We start from the raw sequence: 22,301 nt of genomic DNA on the forward strand, positions 1-22,301 counted from the left end.
CAAACAGATTCATAACTGTTAGAGCCAGTATTTAGATTTTATAAGAAAGGCCACCTAATTGTGACGTCTGTAGTCAACGCACTATAAAGGACTACATTTCCCACGGCGCCTGTGCTAACGCCACAGTGATGGGCAACCTGTTGAGAGACGCCGTGGAGGAACAGTTTTTAACTGCACACGTACATACAAATCGTACAAGTACCCTTTAAGTTACGAAGTTATATAAGCATTATCAAGAAAGAAAGAATACCTAAGTTGTTTGTTATTTTATTTGAGTTCTGCCTATTTCTTTTGAATATTGCAAAGGCCTATTTTCTTTGTTGCATGTGCAAAAGTTTGTTATTTTATTTTGAGCAAACACATCGCAACATCATCTCAACCAGGGGTGTCAAACTCAAGGCCCGGGGGCCAAATCCGGCCCGCGACTTCCTTTTCTGTGGCCCCACAAGAGCTTGCAAAGAATATAATATGTTCACATGCTACTTTACAGAAGCACGTTGCCCATAAACTACATGTCCCACAATGCATCTCAAATTTGACTTTCTCAGAATTTGACTTTTTTTGTCAAAAATAGATTTTGTTTTCAAAATGTTACTTTTTTTGTTTTGTTTTTCCAGAATGTGGCTTTTCTTTTAAAATCATATTGTGACGTTCTCACTGAAGAGACGTGCAATTATTTGCCCTAGACTTCTGCTTTCAGACGTAGTTAATTATGAAGTTATTACCCTATCCGATAATAATCCAATGCAGAGGCAACTATGTAATATAACACATTATTTTATATATATTCAATATTTATATATGTCTTTTTTTATATAGTCTTAAAATTACAACCGGCCCTTTGAGTGCAACCATAATGCTGATGTGGCCCGCGATGAAATTTAGTTTGACACCCCTGATCTAAACCATTGGAGGCCAAGCAACACTTCAAACTGTCAGTAATTTAAAGGAAAGAAACGAGTTGGAACTGTCTGTTTAAGGCGTCTAGTGGCTTGGTGGAAAGACAAGGAAGGAAGCCACGACAATATCTATCGAATCATGTATCAATCTAAAAAAAGCAGAAGGGGAAAAGGCGCTTTCTTTGCATCTCTGAGAGAATGAACTGAACGGGCTTGATGTGTTACAGGTGAGGCACGAGCTGGCCGGCAGAGTGTTCACCTGCTGCAGCTTCATCATCAAACACGACTACAAAGTCACGATCTACCTGCTGCCTCACATTCTGCTCTACATGCTGCTGGGCTGCACTCCTGCAGAGCAACAGGAGGTGAGGAAACATCATGTTGGGAAAACACTGAATGTACTCTTCCGATATCAGAGTCCCCATGGTAACAAAGGTATCCCAACTGTAGCTGTGAACATGACAGGATGTGTGATTACCTAGAAGAGCATCAGGACTGTTTGAGGCAGATGATAGCTATGTGATGAACATGAGGATTCAGCCTCTATGGAGATAGACATGTGACAAGCATGCTCATTTCTGACGTGGAGCTAATCTGAAGTAAACATTGAAGACTGCTTTCTATTCCTCCGTCTTGTGACTGTGTGACTCCCTCTCTTGGATATCAGCATGTGAAGGACGCTGCTCAGGAACTAGTTGATGCTCTGTGTGTGATGACTCCTTCCTTTCTGGAGAGGATCACAGATACATGGATCCTGAGGTTGAAGCTCAAGCCGGCGACGAGTGATATTTTTCAAACACATCAAAAGAAAGAAATCCATAATTGTTTGTTAATTAATAATAACATACCTCCTTCCAGGTAACCGAGGAGATGCTGGCTGTGCTGACAGCAGGAGATGGACAGGGAGAGGGCTGTGGTCAGGTGACGGCCTCCAGCCTATCACAGCTCAGCACTCAGACTGTGTTCAGCATGATTTCTCACCTCACGCAGTGGAGCCGCTATATCCTCTACACCAAACCCAAACACAACGGTTAGTGACGCCCAACACACACACACACACACACACACACACACACACACACACACACACACACACACACACACACACACACACACACACACACACACACACACACACACACACACACACACACACACACACACACATCTCAAGCCTCTCTGTCTAGTTTGCACAGCAGTGTTAATATACACATACACATCAGTTAGGGGGGAAAAGCCCAGAACCCAAACCCTCCAGACTCAGGGACAGTTTTATCCCCCAGGCCATAAGACTGCTAAACACCTGAGCTCTGCGAAGTACCCCGATAAACATTCCTGTTTGTCATCTTGCAATATAATAATAATAATAATATTATCCTAAAAAAGTCTTTACGGAATTTTAGGAGGGGAGGTATTAAATGTTATCTGGGGCAGAATGAACGAGTGTGGAGGGGGGGGGACATTGGTTTCCATTGGTCTACTGCCATAACAAAATAGTTTTGTTAATGCGAAAGCAGTCATGTTGGGCTGGATATTTCCCGTTATTCAAATGCAATAAAACTCAGTAATGGTTTATACTGTTGTCTAGTTCATCGATTCTTTTGTATTGGTATTTTTTTTTCCTTTTAAAAAGGTCTTAAAAATCATTCCATTTGTACTTAAGAAATGTGCAGATACCCTGTAGTTATCAACGCAATAAACTGTATTTAATTTAGTCTTAATTTACATTATTTGATTTCATATTCTGTTCTTGTACATATCATATTCTATTTACATGTATATAGACTTTTTGCACTACTTTTTATTTTGTATTTTATTATATATACCAGGGGGTCCGCCGGGTCTTAAAAAGTATTAAAAGTTGATAAATCAATTTAGCGAAAATGAAGGCTATTAAAAAGTATTAAACGGCATTTTCCAAGATATTACATTTTGTAGCTTGTTTTCAATAAGTATATAAATGGTCCAAAGAGGTTGTATTCTACAGTCTGCCTGAATGTAGTCATTGCGTAGGTGTGTAGTGAGATTCTGTGGAGTTTATTTATGGCATCCCGTTGGATTTGACGTCATCTGAACAGGACATCGCACGCTCACTGCTTGATAGCGCACAGGTCCGTTTACGCCGGTTGCTAAGCAACATCGTTATGGGGAAATGCAAGTCTGCGTCCAAATAGTTGGAAGATAAGGAGGAAGGACAATCAATACTGTATATAGTAAATGTGAGGTGAAGTGTGTCGCCAAGGTAACCGGTTAAAACTCCAAGTGGCGATGAGGTCTTATAATGTATGGAAAGGGTCTTAAAAAAGGTCTTAAAAGGTCTTACATTTGACTTTAGGATTCCTGCATAGACCCTGATATATGTTGGATTGTTAGAGGAGCTCAGGTCAGAAGAATTTCATTGCCACTGCTACACTGTAGCTTTGTGCATATCACAATAAAACCTTTGAATCTTTAAAAAAAAAAGGGGTTGAAGTAAAAGACCCTGAACTGTCTTCTTGCAGAGAGCGGGGAGCACCAGCGCGTGGTGGCCTTCCTGAGAGGAATCCCTCAGGACGTCCTGGCCAAGGCCTCGCTGAGGTCCAAAGCATACACTCGGGCCCTCATGCACTTTGAAGCATACATCTTAGAAAACAAAGAGAACATTCAGGATCACCTCACCTTCCTGCAGGTCAGACAACAATCAATAATCATTTTAATAATAACAGTTTTCTTTGTTCGTCTGTCCACATTTCCTTTTTTGTTGTTGAAGTAACTTATAACATCATTTCATGGTACTGTTTTGAAACATAAAGGTCAAGTTAATGTAACAACTTGGGTGACCAGCAGTCCTAAAATTTGGTTTGGACAGGAATCGAAATCTGTCATTGTAGCTTCAATTGTTTGGAGATTTAGACGTACTTTAACTTATTAAGTTCAGTTCAAGTATTACTATTTCTGGTACTGTCTAAGACTGTCTTTAAGACTCAAGAGGACTAAAATATCAAACTATTTAAATCTTTACTGAGAGATTTACCTAAGGACTGCAGATGGAAATTAGCTCAAATCTGGCATATTTCGTGTCTTCTCTTTTCTGAGATGAAAGTATTTGTATGCATGGTCCTTGTTGAAATAAAGACAGAATAATAATGATAGTTAACCGCTCACGTTATTTGTTAAGTGGGGAGTTGCAGCTCTGAACTTTTTTACATTTCTTATAATTGACTTTTTGCAGACCCTGTACGCTGCGATGCACGAGCCGGACGGGGTGAGGGGGGTCAACGCCCTGAGGAGGGAGGAGCCGTCGCTACGGGAACAGATTCTGGAGCACGAGAGCATCGGCCTGCTGAGAGACGCGACCGCCTGCTATGACCGGGCCATTCAGCTGGAGTCAGACCAGGTACACACACACACACACACACACACACACACACACACACACACACACACACACACACACACACACACACACACACACACACACACACACACACACACACACACACACACACACACACACACACACACACACAGTGAAGTGAGGCGGCAGCTGGCTGAGGCTGGGGGCGGAGCTCTGCCTCTGGGTCTGCAGCTCCGTGAAGCTGTGCTCCAACTCGCTGAGCATGTGAAGCCTGACACACACACACACACACACACACACACACACACACACACACACACATACACATACACACACACACACACACACACACACTCTCTCACACATACATGCATACAGTAACACATACATACATATGACCGGGCCATTCCGCTGGAGTCAGACCAGGTACACACACACACACACACACACACACACACACACACACACACACACACACACACACACACACACACACACACACACACACACACACACACACACACACACACACACACACACACACACACACACACACACACACACACACACACACACACACACACACACACACACACACACACACACAGTGAAGTGAGGCGGCAGCTGGCTGAGGCTGGGGGCGGAGCTCTGCCTCTGGGTCTGCAGCTCCGTGAAGCTGTGCTCCAACTCGCTGAGCATGTGAAGCCTGACACACACACACACACACACACACACACACACACACACACACACACACACACACACACACACACACACACACACACACACACACACACACACACACACACACACACACACACACACACACACACACACACACACACACACACACACACACACCAGGGCTGCATTCCTTTTCAGTTTTGTATCATAAATCTATGAGACATTCATGATGGCTACATTTTATAAGTGACTTTCTAAAATCGTGCTATCGTGCAAAGGCCGCTATATAAATGATGTTAGTCAGATAAAGGAAAACTGTGCGGTCAGCTTTTGTTTGTTTCAGTATTGCATCGCTTTCTAATTATTTCCCTATTACATAACTTGTTTTTTCCCCTCTGTGTACAGATTGGTCACTATCACGGGGTCATGACCTCCATGCTCGGCCTTGGACAGCTGTCAACAGTCATCACTCAGGTCAATGGAGTCCTGGCAAACAAGTGAGACACACACACACACACACACACACACACACACACACACACACACACACACACACGTAATTTATACAATGGCCCATATCAATCTTATAAAAGGTGCTTTTAATCTACTCATTCTTTCACTGCTAATCCTCTTGAGTGTTTCTTTATTAATGCACAACTGTATTTTATTCTTATAATATGTATGTCAATTAAGATCCACTGAATGTAGCTATGTACACATTTAGGCACCAGTGGAAGTCGGAGCTGAACACTTACAGAGTGGAGGCGGCCTGGAAGCTCGGGAAATGGGACCTGCTGGAAGATTATCTGAGTTCAGGTAATGAAGCGCACAGATTGCTCCTGGAAGCTGCAACATGCTTTTGTTGTAGGGCGAGACAATTACTTGCAACATTTTTTCTGTTTTCCTGTTTTATTTATATAATGTTGGAGGAGCCTGTGACCTAAGATTTTCCTCGACATAACTACACTTTAGCTATGTACGTATTAAAGGTCACCTATCATGCTATTTTTAGGCAATAGCATAGGTCTCAGATATATAAAAATATATAAAAAACATGTCTATGAAGTGTTTTGCTCAGAATACCAAACAGATCACCCATTCTAGCCATGCCTCATATCCCTCTATTTCACTTCCTGTTTCAAAAGTGCTGGTTTGGGGTATAAAGCTTTAAAAAATATATAAAAGGAGGGGTCTGAGCTCATGCGGGACCCGGCAGCTACCGTCTAAACTAAATGCTGCCGTGATGAAACGCCATATCATGGATTATCAAGGATCTGAAACAGTCTGGAGCTCAAAGGCTTTCTCTCTTGCCGGTTATACCACAAGATGAGTTCCTTTCTACTTCCTGCTTCTTCACACACATGCTCTCCATCACAGGTTAGCTCTGAGTGTTAGCGATGCTAATGTAAACACCGACCATATTACGTCCAAAACAGTCGGGCATTGTTTCTGATTGGGCCGTGGTTGTAAAGCCAGCCTACATTTCGGATATTACGTCGTATCGGACGCAAATCTGGATCAGCTCCGTTGTAGCCCCGTTTTTAGAGATTTGGGTACGGAGGAAAAGAGAGAGGGTTTTATTTTCTGACGCTGTGTGAGTTCCCTGACACACCGGGGACACATCTTGATGTATAAAAGACATCAAAAAGTGACTTTTGCACGATAGGTCCCCTTTAAGTTGACTATTACCTGAACCACAACATGGACGGGTGCAATATCTGAAATCGCAGGAGGTGCAATATTTGCAGCCGACAAATTGTATTCAAAACATTGGCTTGGTAGAGATCCTCTAAATAAATATTCTTCAAAGGAAATAAGGAACAAGGATTGAAAAATGATTTTCCCTCAAATATTCAGCCCTCATTTGTGGCAATATATGGCAGAAATAGATAAGTAAGGTACGTTTATTTATATAGCACATTTTCAGACACAGAGGCAATTCAAAGTGCTTTCCAACATCATTAACACTTAATAAGAAGACAACAGAGGAACACAATAAATAAAAAATGTAAGTAGATACTTAAAAGCCTTTTGTTGATTCCCATTGTGTCTCCAGACCTTCAGTCCAATACGTGGGGCGTGCGGCTCGGCCAGTTGCTGCTGTCAGCGAAGAAGCAGGATGGAGAGACTTTCTATGAGAAGCTGAAGCTGGTGAGGAAGGAGCAGGTCGTCCCTCTGTCGGCCGCCAGCTACGAGTGTGGAACCTACCAGAGAGGATACGAGTACATCGTCAGGTCTGTGTGACGAACTTCACATTTTAAACATTTTGTAGTTGATTTCCAGAGATGGGAAGTAGTGGAGTATAAATACTTTGTTACTGTACTTAAGTACATTTTTCTGGCATCAATACTTTACTCCACTACTTATTTTTCTGACGACTTTTTACTTTTACTTCTTACATGTTGAACTCAAATACCTGTACTTTTTACTTCTTAAATGTTGAACTCAAATACCTGTACTTTCTACTTCTTACATGTTGAACTCAAATACCTGTACTTTCTACTTCTTACATGTTGAACTCAAATACCTGTACTTTCTACTTCTTACATGTTGAACTCAAATACCTGTACTTTCTACTTCTTACATGTTGAACTCAAATACCTGTACTTTCTACTTCTTACATGTTGAACTCAAATACCTGTACTTTCTACTTCTTACATGTTGAACACAAATACCTGTACTTTTTACTTCTTACATGTTGAACTCAAATACCTGTACTTTCTACTTCTTACATGTTGAACTCAAATACCTGTACTTTCTACTTCTTACATGTTGAACTCAAATACCTGTACTTTCTACTTCTTACATGTTGAACTCAAATACCTGAACTTTCTACTTCTCACATGTTGAACTCAAATACCTGTACTTTCTACTTCTCTCATTTCCCAAACAGCTGGTTCCTTTAGTCTGAATGTGTGTCTGGTGCGTGATCATTATTCTTTAGAGTCATTGCGTGCCTATTGATCTGAACACGATCCGTGTATCCATCACTTCCTGGTCTTCTCTAAAGAAGAGGGACCAATGGAAACGTTGTCATGTTGCCGTTGTTCAGCATGGAAACATTCATTAGCTAACAATGACATTATTGTTCTATTAATATAAAGGGAGGTCAGGTACTCTTTAAAACAGATGGTAGTTATGGGTACTTTTTACTTAAAGGTGGGGTAGGTAGTTCACTTCAGAAACACGTGTTGTTATATTCCATGGAATGCTCTTAATATCCCGATAGCAATGAATACATTAAATGCTTTGAGAATAAATACTTACAAAAATATCATCTCTGGAAGCCGTGGCACTGTAAAAAGCACGACCAATCATCTGAGCCGGCCCGGCTAAAGTAACTGGATGGCCTACCTGCCTGTCAGCCTTCCATCTGTGCACAACCTTATCTCGTGCCCTCATTGGTCATGTGCGCGTTCGTGTGTGTTAGAGGAGGGGCTCTGTAAGGAAGGGGCAGATTTTTTTCGGCTGCGTACTTTCAAATTCTAGCGCAGTCGAGCTGCTTTCTCCAAAATTACATACCCTGCCTTTAAGTACATTTCAAAGCCCATACTTCTTTACTTTTACTTGAGTAAAGAAGTTTAGTCAGTACTTCTACTTTTACCAGAGTATTTTTAAACACGAGTATCTGTTCTTCTACTTGAGTAAAGGATGTGTGTGCTTTTGCCATCTCTGATGATTCCTGGTTGCCAATTGTAATGACTTGTTTTGTGTGTGTGTGTGTGTGTGTGTGTGTGTGTGTGTGTGTGTGTGTGTGTGTGTGTGTGTGCGCGTGCGCGCGTGTCTGTGTGTCAGGCTTCACATGCTCAGCGAGTTGGAGCACAGCTTCACGGAGCTGCAGACCCAGAGGCAGAGCTCCGCCCCCAGCCTCAGCCAGCTGCCGCCTCACTTCACTGACCGCCTGGAGATGACCCAGAACTCCTTCAGGGCCAAGGAGCCGATCCTGGCCCTGCGCCGCGCCCTGCTCAGCCTGGGGCCGCAGTAAGGACGTAGAAACATTAGTGTCAATATGACGCTTTTGACATTCATTTACATCCATTGTACAGCAAGGGTGTCAAACTTCATTCCATCGCGGTCCACATTAGCATTATGGTTGCTCTCAAAGGGCCGGTTGTAACTTCAATACTATAAAGAAATCGTCATAAATATATATAATATAATGTATTAAATTACATTATTGCCTCTGCATTGGATTATTATCGGATAGGGTAATATAACTTCATAACTAACTACGTCTGAAAGCAGAAGTCCAGGGGAAATAATTGTAAGTCTCTTCAGTCTCAAAATGAGATGCATTGTGGGACATGTAGTTTATGGGCAACGTGCTTTTGTAAAGTGGCATGTAACTGAATAATAAACGTATTATATTTTTTGCGGGCCACATAAAAGTAGGTTGCGGGCCGGTTTTGGTCCACAGGCCTCGAGTTTGACACCCCTGTTGTACAGTATGAGCAGGCCCACCTTTCTCTGAGCTATTGCTCTTTTCGCATTTACCACTTTTTATGTTGACCAATGTTTTATTAATGCAACTCTTCACCTGTAACTTCTCAGCAGTATTTCTTAGTAAATATTTAAACAGAATAACTTATAAACATTAGAGTGCCTTGACGTCGGGGACAGTGCATTATTTCAAGCGTCTGTGACTTTTTAGTATACCGTTCAAGCTATCAAAGAACCAATAAAAGCTATGCAATGTTAATCTAAAATAAATCTGTGTAAATTATTATAGTCAAGGCCACATCATAAACCTCTTGTCTGCTTCAAAGGTCCAGGAGCAAGGAGCTGGTGGGGGAGTGCTGGCTGCAAAGTGCCCGCGTGGCCAGGAAGGCGGGACATCACCAGACGGCCTTCAACGCTCTCCTGAACGCAGAGAACACACACCTGGCCGAGCTGGTGACCGAGAAGGCCAAGTGGCTTTGGTCCAAGGTATGAATAACTTTAAAGGTCACCTATTATTATTATTATTATTATTAAACATGTGTCCCCTCTGTGTAAAGAGATGACCGAGCACTTTGTTATCCAGCCTCGTGTGAATAGTTATTCCATCTCCTTGTGTTAATACAAAGTGTCAGCATCTCTTGTCAAGCTGAAACTCACACACACAAACTGAAACTCACACACACAAATACACAACATATCACTTGTAAAGAAAAACGCCTGCATTAATGTGTCGTCAGGGCGATGTACACGAGGCGCTGATCGTGCTGCAGAAAGGTGTGACCCAGTGTTTCCCTGACGACCAGCCGCTGACGGACCCCCGCAGCCTGCAGACTAAAAGCAGGGCCATGCTGCTGGTGGGACGCTTCATGGAGGAGACGGCCAACTTCGAGTCCAACGCCATCATGAAGGCATACAAGGTAGCAGGCGTGATGCGATATGAATAGAGAAGTCAACTGTATTGTCCATCTTTCAGTTTGTGTGTACAGACAGAGAGATCGAAATAACGTTTCCCACAATCCCGAATATAAAACAAATGTATATAAAAATACGTGTGCAAATTAGTGGTGCAACAACTAATCGACTTAATCGATTAAAATCGATTACCAAATTAGTTGCCAACTAATTCAGTCGTCGATTCGTTGGTGACGTCATCACGTGCGTTTTACGCGCCGCAAACTACAACGTTATTGGTACTGGAGACATTTAAAAAATATATGTCATGTATTATTGATACAAAAACATTATATCGCAGTCTTCGTGTGGCCAGCTCGTTTATAATATGTAAAAAGACAAACAAATGCGTCTATGATGTATTTTCGATCAGACGAGATCTCTCCCTGGTCTGTGTGCGAGGGGGCGGGGCCGTTTACACACACGCGGCTGCTACATGTAGCAACACACTGCGGAGAGAACGCGCTCAGAGGTGTGGTTAAACTTTAAAACTCGATGCTTGTTGCCAAAAGTGCAATAAGAGTTTAGCATGTAAGGGCGGCAACACGAGCAATTTGTCTAAACATTTAGCAAAAGTGCTCCACATTCAGACGGAGGAATGCACCGGGTTCGACTGTCTCTCTAGCAGCTCTGTAGCCCCGTCCACGAGTAACGTTTTCACGTCAGGTGTTATGTTTGCTAGCAGAAACACACGGAGTTAACTCAATTATATAAACATGGGGTAATGATTTGAGGTAACTGAATTAGTTAGTTTGTTAAAGTTTCAGCTATTCTGTTCACAGTTCTGTTATCACATTATTTATTATTTGCTAAAATACTGTTGTTTCTTTTCATGTGAAATATTATTTATTTAATTTAAATGAAAAGCAATGTTCATTTTGTAAACAATTTGTTTAATTAATTTAATAATATGTATTTTTTAATCAAGTATTCATCTTTATTGTCTTCATTGTTAGTTTCCACATGCCTAAAACAACCGCAAGCTAAATCTAAAAGTTGATGGCTAAATAAGAGCGTTTGAGAAATTGTGCAAGGCATAATAGTCCGAATAGTCGATTAATCGTTTCATTAATCGATAGATTAATCGACTATCAAATTAGTCGTTTGTTGCAGCCCTAGTGCAAATATGTATACATATATACACAGTCAAAGACACATTTTTACATGTGCACACATTAAGACCTAAATAAAAACACAACAATCAATATATACAAATAACAGTCACTTCAATATTTGAGAATGTACATTAGTGCCACATTGTCCATAGAACTAACCACTGTGCAGGACGTCATAGGCTTTGATTACACCCTGATGATGAGATGCAGTTCACAACCTGGCACTCATGCACAATGATACTGTTACTGGAGGTGAAAAATAAACCCCCAAACACGTCCTGTTCCAGCTTTTCACTTGTAAGGATTTGCTGCCTTTCTTTGCCTTTTCTGATAATAAATCAAATGTCTTCAAGGCCCTTAGACAATTGTGATGGGTGTTTCTTTTTGACATTTTTAAGCCCAAGCAATGAACTGAATAATAAAGAAAATGGTTTTCAAAAGAAGGCAATAACTAATTACTGTAGTTGCAAGAAAAGAGCCAAAGACAGCTTAATATTAACCAAGAAGCATGCATAACAAATATTAGAGGTAAAATAATTACCGTACTTTTCGGACTGTAAAGCATATAAGCCGCAGCAGCTAAATTGTCCGTCTGTCTTGCTCTCGTTCTGTCTCTCGGTTCCACTTTGACTTTGGCGCGCTACCTGTCTCACTCTTTTCCGGCCTCCAGCTTTTCCTGCTGGAGCCCGCCGCTTAGAGGTGGCGGGCGCGGACCGGTCATAGAGCCCATAGAGTTAAAGGTGGTTAATTTTACCTGTAAAATCCATAGATTTAGGAGGTTCCCTAGTGGCCGTTAGCTGTACACAAAAAATGGGGCTTATAGTCCGAAAAGTACAGTACACAATTGACAAACTACACAGTTCTGAGAGATATAGCAGCCAGGTATAAATTACACAGCTATTAACGGGATATAAATATATTGCACACTGTTGTGTTCCTTAGGATGTGACCAACCTTCTGCCTGAGTGGGAGGATGGAAACTTCTACTTGGCCAAGTACTACGACAAAGTGATGCCAATGGTGACTGATAATAAGCTGGAGAAACAGGGGAACCTCATCAGATACATCGTGACGTACTTTGGAAAGTAAGTTATTGTTCTCGCTGCTGAGACCCGGTCCTCGGGTCTATGATGAAGCTGAGAATATACTGTTACACCTGGCTTTCACCAAAACCTCATTCATTCTACTGAATTTAAATCTGTGCTGTTTCCCTCGCAGAGCCTTGCAGTTTGGAAACCAGTACATATACCAGGCCATGCCTCGCATGCTTTCTCTCTGGCTGGATTTTGGAGCCAAAGTGTGTGAGTGTGAGAAAGGTGGGTGTGTCCAGAAGCTACTGTAAAAGTGAAATAAAGATACACACAGGGCAATGGCTGCTCCCAGTGTCTGGCTGATTCACTCGATGTTCCAACACAGTCAACATGTATTTTAAATGTACAATGAAAAGCACTAGTAAGCAGAGATGGCAAAAGCACACACTGACTAAACTTCTTTACTCAAGTAAAAGTAAAGAAGTATGGGCTTTGAAATGTCCTTCAGTAAAAAGTACCCATAGCTACCAGCTGTTTTAAAGAGTACCTGACCTCCCTTTATATTAATAGAACAATAATGTCATTGTTAGCTAATGAATGTTTCCATGCTGAACAACGGCAACATGACAACGTTTCCATTGGTCCCTCGTCTTTAGAGAAGACCAGGAAGTGATGGATACACGGATCGTGTTCAAATCAATAGGCACGCAATGACTCTAAAGAATAATGATCACGCACCAACACACATTCAGACTAAAGGAACCAGCTGTTTGGGAAATGAGAGAAGTAGAAAGTAGAGGTATTTGTGTTCAACATGTAAGAAGTAGAAAGTACAGGTATTTGGGTTCAACATGTAAGAAGTAGAAAGTACAGGTATTTGAGTTCAACATGTAAGAAGTAGAAAGTACAGGTATTTGGGTTCAACATGTAAGAAGTAGAAAGTACAGGTATTTGAGTTCAACATGTAAGAAGTAGAAAGTACAGGTATTTGAGTTCAACATGTAAGAAGTAGAAAGTCCAGGTATTTGAGTTCAACATGTAAGAAGTAGAAAGTACAGGTACAATTTTGAGTTCAACATGTAAGAAGTAGAAAGTACAGGTATTTGTGTTCAACATGTGAGAAGTAGAAAGTACAGGTATTTGAGTTCAACATGTGAGAAGTAGAAAGTCCAGGTATTTGAGTTCAACATGTAAGAAGTAGAAAGTACAGGTATTTGGGTTCAACATGTAAGAAGTAGAAAGTACAGGTATTTGAGTTCAACATGTAAGAAGTAGAAAGTACAGGTATTTGAGTTCAACATGTAAGAAGTAGAAAGTACAGGTATTTGAGTTCAACATGTAAGAAGTAGAAAGTACAGCTATTTGTGTTCAACATGTAAGAAGTAGAAAGTACAGGTATTTGAGTTCAACATGTAAGAAGTAGAAAGTACAGGTATTTGTGTTCAACATGTAAGAAGTAGAAAGTACAGGTACAATTTTGAGTTCAACATGTAAGAAGTAGAAAGTACAGGTATTTGAGTTCAAGATGTGAGAAGTAGAAAGTACAGGTGTTTGTGTTCAACATGTAAGAAGTAGAAAGTATAGGTATTTGTGTTCAACATGTAAGAAGTAGAAAGTACAGGTGTTTGTGTTCAACATGTAAGAAGTAGAAAGTACAGGTATTTGTGTTCAACATGTAAGAAGTAGAAAGTACAGGTATTTGAGTTCAACATGTAAGAAGTAGAAAGTACAGGTATTTGTGTTCAACATGTAAGAAGTAGAAAGTACAGGTATTTGAGTTCAACATGTAAGAAGTAGAAAGTACAGGTATTTGAGTTCAACATGTAAGAAGTAGAAAGTACAGGTATTTGAGTTCAACATGTAAGAAGTAGAAAGTACAGGTATTTGTGTTCAACATGTAAGAAGTAGAAAGTACAGGTATTTGTGTTCAACATGTAAGAAGTAGAAAGTACAGGTATTTGTGTTCAACATGTAAGAAGTAGAAAGTACAGGTATTTGTGTTCAACATGTAAGAAGTAGAAAGTACAGGTATGTGTGTTCAACATGTAAGAAGTAGAAAGTACAGGTATTTGAGTTCAACATGTAAGAGGTAGAAAGTACAGGTATTTGTGTTCAACATGTAAGAAGTAGAAAGTACAGGTATTTGTGTTCAACATGTAAGAAGTAGAAAGTACAGGTATGTGTGTTCAACATGTAAGAAGTAGAAAGTACAGGTATTTGAGTTCAACATGTAAGAGGTAGAAAGTACAGGTATTTGTGTTCAACATGTAAGAAGTAGAAAGTACAGGTATTTGAGTTCAACATGTAAGAGGTAGAAAGTACAGGTATTTGTGTTCAACATGTAAGAGGTAGAAAGTACAGGTATTTGTGTTCAACATGTAAGAAGTAGAAAGTACAGGTATTTGAGTTCAACATGTAAGAAGTAGAAAGTACAGGTATTTGAGTTCAACATGTAAGAAGTCGTCAGAAAAATAAGTAGTGGAGTAAAGTACTGATAACAGAAAAATGTACTTAAGTACAGTAACAAAGTATTTGTACTCTACTACTTTCCACCTTTGGTAATAAGCAGTAGTAAGAAATGCAATTATTTAGTTGTATATATTCTCAATCAAGAACTAATCTGAATCTTCTTCAAACGATTCGTTGTGAAGCATGTTTCTGTGTTTATGTGTTTTATTTTACCTGTATTTAATTAATAAAAAGATGTGAGCCGATGTAAATAGTGTCCACTCCTCCCTCCGCCCCAGCTGGCCGGTCGGACAGGCAGATGCGACAGGAGCTGGGCAAAATCAACGCTGCGGTGAGCGAGCACTGCGACAACTTGGCGCCGTACCAGTTCCTGACGGCCTTCTCCCAGCTCATCTCCAGGGTCTGCCACTCCAGCGACGAGGTCTTCACCGTCCTCATGACCATCGTGGCCAAAGTCTTCCTGAAGTACCCCCAACAGGCCATGTGGCTGATGACTGCTGTCTCCAAGGTGTGTGTGTGTGTGTGTGTGTGTGTGTGTGTGTGTGTGTGTGTGTGTGTGTGTGTGTGTGTGTGTGTGTGTGTGTGTGTGTGTGTGTGTGTGTGTGTGTGTGTGTGTGTGTGTGTGTGTGTGTGTGTGTGTGTGTGTGTGTGTGTTATTTTCGTGTTTTTTTTTTTTACAGTTGTACACATTTCAAAACCCTTATATATTTGTGTGTGATTGATTGTCCAGATGTTTAAGCACGTGCATAAACTCACAAAACTACTTCATTGAATTTATTAAAAAATATGTCTGTCTGTGTGTTTTGATTTGTTTCAGTCTTCCTACCCCATGCGTATGAACCGCTGCAACCAGATCCTGAAGAAAGCAATAAGTCTCAAACAAGCTCTGGAGAAATTCATCGGGGACGCAAACAGGCTAACTGACAAGCTGCTGGAGCTCTGCAACAAGCCGGTACACACACACACACACACACACACGTTATTTATGCATTGACATTGCAATATGAAGTGGCCTCTTGTAGTTTTAGCGCTATGAAGCTGTCTAAACTATAGTCAATGATTGCAAATTGTTATTATATAATAAAAGTAATAAAGCATGTGTTCATATTATGATGTTCTGTATTGCATGGCTTATACTCGAGTGTAAGTTACTATTGATTTGATAAATGCATCTTGTTTAATAATGAGTTTTGATGTTGAGCCTCAGCATAACAAGATAGCTGTTCACATTCTTCAAAAGCTATAAAATCTCCAAGTGAATATTGACCAACACATTTTATGGGTAGATAAGATTAGATCAACATTTATTGATCTCCTTCAAGGAAAGGGATTGCTTGCAGCAGCCAGGTAAAGTAGGTAAAGGTCGCTGTCAGTACATGTGTGTGTGAATGTGTGTCTCAGGTGGATGGGAACAGCACCACCCTGAGCATGAGCGTGCACTTCAAGCTGCTGAAGCGCCTGGTGGAGGAGCCCACCTTCAGCCAGATCCTGATCCCTCTGCAGTCAGTCCTCATCCCCACGCTGCCCTCTACTGGCGGGGCGAACCCGGAGCACGACGCCTTCCCCGGACACTGGGCCTACCTGGCCGGCTTTGAGGACACCGTGAGAGAGGGGGAGGAGAGACGGGGGGGGGGTGGTTGTTGTTGGCATACATAGTTTAGTAGGACGGCGCCTGGTGACAAAAAGAGTTATTTTGAAACACAATACAATACAGCTCCAGACCAAAGTGCTGTACAGGCAAATAAACACACATAACATTCACAAATCACACACACCGTAACACAAGTACAAGTACAAACAATAGACAATTTAAAAGCAATAAAAGCAAGAATCTAAAAGATGTCTATACGCTGAAGAGAAGACGGTTATAAAGGTTACATTTCAGGCAAAGAGCGGTCATAAAGCAACTGTATCAGATTTTACTATCACATTGGTTATGCCACATAACTCTAACGTGTGTGTGTGTGTGTGTGTGTGTGTGTGTGTGTGTGTGTGTGTGTGTGTGTGTGTGTGTGTGTGTGTGTGTGTGTGTGTGTGTGTGTGTGTGTGTGTGTGTGTGTGTGTGTGTGTGTGTGTGTGTGTGTGTGTGTGTGTGTGTGTGTGTGTGTGTGTGTGTGTGTGTGTGTGTGTGTGTGTGTGTGTGTGTGTGTGTGTGTGTGTGTGTGTGTGTGTGTGTGTGTGTGTGTATCTAGGTGGAGATCTTGGCCTCCTTACAGAAACCTAAGAAGATAAGTCTGAAGGGTTCAGATGGGCGGAGCTACACCATGATGTGTAAACCCAAAGATGACCTGAGGAAGGACTGCAGACTCATGGAGTTCAACTGCCTCATCAACAAGGTGCGTGATACTGTCGAACTGCACAATTTGTTATATTGGGAGTCATTATAATATATCGAAAAAATGACTTGGTATCTTAACAATACACATGCAGTACATGTATACACACAGTACACAAAGTTACACCTTGAAAAAAGGTTAATTTCTTGATTGTTCTAGATTTCTTTTGTACCCAATACATTGGTAACTCAGCAGTATTTATAGTATGTGTACATGCTATCTGTGTGTGTAGTGCCTTCGTAAGGACGCTGAGTCGAGGCGGAGGGAGCTGCATATCCGTACCTACGCTGTGATTCCTCTCAACGAGGAGTGCGGCATCATCGAATGGGTCAACAACACGGCCGGTCTGCGACACATTCTCACCAAGCTGTACAAAGAGAGAGGTAATAATAATAATAATAATAATCTTTTATTCGTATAACACTTTTCATACAACAAGTGCAGTCCAAAGTGCTTCACATAGGCATTTCTCAAAAAAGACAGATGCCAGTAAAAGACTTAAAAACAAACTAAAACTAGCATCGAGTAGACATATGTAAAAAATACATTTAGATTAAAGGTACAACCAGGGACGTGTACAGGTACGGGCTAATGTTGCCCGGGCAACGGCATTTATTATTTATGTTCTATATCGCTAAGTGTGTGATTACACATGTTACGTATTATATATATATATCATATTTATTATAGGCTACTGTATTGGTGCCGGTGCGTTAAGAACACCTCTAGTGTCGGATTTTGGAAAATGGATTTTGAGTTTTCTCATGGCAGGGACTTTACTTCCTCTTGACACCGTCCGGTTGTTTACAAAAAAACACCTACATATAGTTGTTACTGTGCTTCTGTCTTTCTGTGTCTTTTCATCTGCTCCGTAAACTCCTTGGTAACACTCCCTCAACGCTCCGCTCGCTCTCTTTTCTTGATCGCCCTCTCACAGGAGAACCCTTCACTGTCCCGCTTCATTGTAGGATTTCTGCCATGTCTCTACTTTAATTTGACCATCTCTGTTACTAAGTTATGGAATACTAAATAAATAAGTAATTAGATACCTTACCGTTACTGCGCTCATACAGAATGATAAGAATAATGCGTATTGAACTGGTTTAATTAATTAGTGAGTTTATTTAAGGTAATTATAGAAGCCCTATTTTAGCAGTATGTCTGCACAGCAGTTACAATCGTCAAACTACATTGAATTGTCCCCATTTTTTCTTTAATAGTTACTAACATTAGATATTTTAATGAGATATGGACCGCAAAACAAAACGTTTCCCTGGTTTTCATTTTAAAAATCAAGTCACCTAATGCAAGTAGTTGCCTTAGCTTATTTAGTTTTGAGATGATGATGTGAATTACTGTTCAAATTAGTTAATGTAATAATCGTTTTGTTCTTATATTTTTTTTCGGGGGGGGGGGGGGGCTTTTTCCAGTTTAGAGCAATAGCCCCTCCAATTGCCCCGTGCACGTCCCTGGGTACAACGGTGAAATTGTGCATTAAAAGGAGGATAGTGCAAATTCAACACGCAATCAGGTGACAGGTTAAAATGCATTGAGAAAGTGCAGCAGTGTGCTTCCTAAAAGACTCCCACCGAGCTGGCTTCCCTGATGTCGACAGGCATTTAGTTTTATAAAGAAAAACAATAACGGAGCAAGGCAGCTCCCTCGTGGAACCCCATGGAGATACATTCTCACATCAAACCCTGTGAGTAAGATACATGTTGTGAACATATTTCATTTGGTCATATTTGTGGGTGTGTTTTCTAGGTATTAACTTATCCGGTAAAGAGCTCAGAAAGCTGATCCTGCCGAAGACGGCCCCCTTTGAAGACAAGCTACGAATCCACAAGGAGGTGCTTTGTGTTCGACACATTCCTGTTTTCCACGAGTGGTTCCTCCGGACCTTCCCCGACCCCACATCATGGTGCGACCCTAAAGTTTCAAAGCAGTGTAAATTATCTTATTGTGGTGTGTGTCTGTTATTACATTTAGGAAGCAGCTTAAGCTCGATTGAAAGTTTAGGACGTTTTTTCGGTTGGTTAAACGTTTAAAAAGGGTCAAGATCAAGTTTGAGGTTAAATTACTGATAAGGTTTACTTTTTCATAATGTAATATCTCTCACCGTGTGTGTTTACAGGTACAGCAGTCGCTCTGCGTACTGCCGCTCCACCGCTGTGATGTCCATGGTGGGCTACATCCTGGGTCTGGGGGATCGTCACGGAGAAAACATCCTCTTCGACTCTTTCACCGGGGAATGTATTCACGTCGACTTCAACTGCCTCTTCAACAAGGTTTGGGTTTGTCTCAAATCGTCTTAAAGGTCTCCTATTATACTGTTCTTCATCAATATGTCACAGCTCTCAGATATATACAGAACATGCCTCTGAAGTGTTTGGCTCCAAACACCAAACAGATCATTGCGGCATTACCCATAATCCCCTCTGTTTCAGCCCTGTTTCCAAAGTGCTGATTCTCTGTCTGTTACTTTAGATGAAGATAAGGAGCCCCTCCCCACGCCCCTCTGAGAGAGATTTGGTTACAAAGAACTCAATGGTGCTCTAGGAGGAGATTCAGGTGCTAAGGTGTGGGGGGGGGGTACCTTGGTTGCTGATTGGCTAATGGTTACACAAGCCAACACATCGTTATGACATCACAAAGTGGCCAAAATCTGATCAGTTCATTTTCAGACAGGTTTTTATAGAAATGGATCAAAAAGAAAGAGAATCTTTGTTCCTGAAACTTTCAGAGTCTCTTTCCACATAGGGGACACATGTTGATGTAGAAGAGACATGAAGAAGAGGGGACACATGTTGATGTAGAAGAAACATGAAGAAGAGGGGACACAGATTGATGTAGAAGAGACATGGAGAAGAGGGGACACATGTTGATGTAGAAGAGACATGAAGAAGAGGGGACACATGTTGATGTAGAAGAGACATGAAGAAGAGGGGACACATGTTGATGTAGAAGAAACATGAAGAAGAGGGGACACAGATTGATGTAGAAGAGACATGGAGAAGAGGGGACACATGTTGATGTAGAAGAGACATGAAGAAGAGGGGACACATGTTGATGTAGAAGAGACGTGAAGAAGAGGGGACACATGTTGATGTAGAAGAGACATGAAGAAGAGGGGACACATGTTGATGTAGAAGAGACATGAAGAAGAGGGGACACATGTTGATGTAGAAGAGACATGGAGAAGAGGGGACACATGTTGATGTAGAAGAAACATGAAGAAGAGGGGACACAGATTGATGTAGAAGAGACATGGAGAAGAGGGGACACATGTTGATGTAGAAGAGACATGAAGAAGAGGGGACACATGTTGATGTAGAAGAGACATGAAGAAGAGGGGACACATGTTGATGTAGAAGAAACATGAAGAAGAGGGGACACAGATTGATGTAGAAGAGACATGAAGAAGAGGGGACACATGTTGATGTAGAAGAGACATGAAGAAGAGGGGACACATGTTGATGTAGAAGAGACATGAAGAAGAGGGGACACATGTTGATGTAGAAGAGACATGAAGAAGAGGGGACACATGTTGATGTAGAAGAGACATGAAGAAGAGGGGACACATGTTGATGTAGAAGAGACATGAAGAAGAGGGGACACATGTTGATGTAGAAGAGACATGAAGAAGAGGATTTTGTATAATATGTGACCTTTAAGTAAGAATGATATATTTATAAACCATGAAAAAAATCATAGAATTTGTTTTAAATATCGTTTTGTATACCCTACCTTCTGCTCGTCTTATCTGTACCTGTATTTCTGTAATGCTCCTTCTGTCCCTCTCCATTAGGGGGAGACGTTTGACGTGCCTGAAGTGGTTCCCTTCCGTCTGACCCAGAATATGGTCCACGCCATGGGGCCCATGGGCACCGAGGGTCTCTTCAGACAGGCCTGTGAGGTGACCCTGAAACTCATGAGGGACCAGAGAGAGCCGCTCATGAGGTACACGCCAAAGAATACTCTCGAGTACAAACACAAATCTATTTTAAAGGCCAGGGTTTGAAGCAAAAAGCATAACCTTACTTACTACATTTGGGTTTACGGTTTTTCTCTGTCCTAAATGTATATACAGTTTTTTGAAAAAGATTCCAAATTAAACATTTCTATTTTTATATTTCCTCCAAGTGTGCTTAAGACCTTCCTTCATGACCCCCTGGTGGAGTGGAGTAAACCAGCCAAAGGAGGACTTTCTAGAACGCAGGCCAACGAGACAGGAGAGATAGTAAATGAGAAGGTGAGTGCAGTCTACGCCTTTCGAGTATGTTTACACGCCTCAGAGCAGCATACATAATATAACACATAAATGCCATGTTTTTGCCATTACTATAACTGCATTGTGTATCTTTCGCCCTTGTTCTCTGTCAGGCGAAAACCCACGTGTGTGACATCGACCAGCGACTGCAGGGTGTCATCAAGAGCCGGAACAAAGTGCTGGGTCTACCTCTGTCCATAGAGGGACACGTCCACTACCTCATACAGGAAGCCACTGATGACAAGCTGCTCTGTCAGATGTATCTGGGCTGGGGACCCTACCTGTAAAACATGCCTTAGGTTACAAAATGAAAGCATTGGAAATGAAGTTCAGGAGAATTTAAAAGGTTTTTCTGTTATCCAAAGCCTACGCAAAACAACCGGGAGTGCCCTAAGGCGGCTCCGAACACCCACGACTGTTTGTTGAAGAGCCCTTTATGATTTAACCTGGTATGTTCTAGTACTTCTATCCATGTTAAGTTTCCTGTTTCTGGAAACAAATATTATTTTTGTATTCATTCAGTATTCACTTGTAATAAAGGATTTGTGTTTTTCTGATTTGATGTTGTAGGTAAATGTGTCTTCTAATCTCTTAACCCTCCTTAGATTCTCTTCAGCAGTCAGATTGATTTAATCCTCTGTGTGTGTGTGTGTGTGTGTGTGTGTGTGTGTGTGTGTGTGTGTGTGTGGTGTGTGTGTGTGTGTGTGTGTGTGTGTGTGTGTGTGTGTGTGTGTGTGTGTGTGTGTGTGTGTGTGTGTGTGTGTGTGTG

General features: G+C 41.3%; 1 protein-coding gene across 1 annotated transcript in view; it reads left to right on the forward strand.

Annotated features, from left to right (window-relative positions):
• The window catches only part of atr (ATR serine/threonine kinase), a 47,760-nt gene extending 25,671 nt beyond the window's left edge, over positions 1-22,089 (forward strand). Inside the window, exons 27-48 of the mRNA XM_034111965.1 lie at positions 1,127-1,264; positions 1,758-1,929; positions 3,401-3,567; positions 4,111-4,275; positions 5,326-5,417; positions 5,645-5,736; positions 6,977-7,154; positions 8,716-8,901; positions 9,687-9,846; positions 10,098-10,277; positions 12,369-12,511; positions 12,645-12,742; positions 15,205-15,434; positions 15,744-15,878; positions 16,328-16,528; positions 17,119-17,262; positions 17,495-17,645; positions 19,027-19,183; positions 19,397-19,550; positions 21,071-21,222; positions 21,406-21,514; positions 21,646-22,089. Coding sequence (XP_033967856.1) covers positions 1,127-1,264; positions 1,758-1,929; positions 3,401-3,567; positions 4,111-4,275; positions 5,326-5,417; positions 5,645-5,736; positions 6,977-7,154; positions 8,716-8,901; positions 9,687-9,846; positions 10,098-10,277; positions 12,369-12,511; positions 12,645-12,742; positions 15,205-15,434; positions 15,744-15,878; positions 16,328-16,528; positions 17,119-17,262; positions 17,495-17,645; positions 19,027-19,183; positions 19,397-19,550; positions 21,071-21,222; positions 21,406-21,514; positions 21,646-21,819 — 3,378 coding nt within the window. The 3' untranslated portion in view covers positions 21,820-22,089. The remainder of the gene's footprint in view (positions 1-1,126; positions 1,265-1,757; positions 1,930-3,400; positions 3,568-4,110; positions 4,276-5,325; positions 5,418-5,644; positions 5,737-6,976; positions 7,155-8,715; positions 8,902-9,686; positions 9,847-10,097; positions 10,278-12,368; positions 12,512-12,644; positions 12,743-15,204; positions 15,435-15,743; positions 15,879-16,327; positions 16,529-17,118; positions 17,263-17,494; positions 17,646-19,026; positions 19,184-19,396; positions 19,551-21,070; positions 21,223-21,405; positions 21,515-21,645) is intronic.
• Positions 22,090-22,301: the final 212 nt, after the last annotated feature.

The sequence above is a fragment of the Pseudochaenichthys georgianus genome, chromosome 22 (genome assembly GCF_902827115.2).
Source record: "Pseudochaenichthys georgianus chromosome 22, fPseGeo1.2, whole genome shotgun sequence".
NCBI classification, from domain to species: domain Eukaryota; kingdom Metazoa; phylum Chordata; class Actinopteri; order Perciformes; family Channichthyidae; genus Pseudochaenichthys; species Pseudochaenichthys georgianus.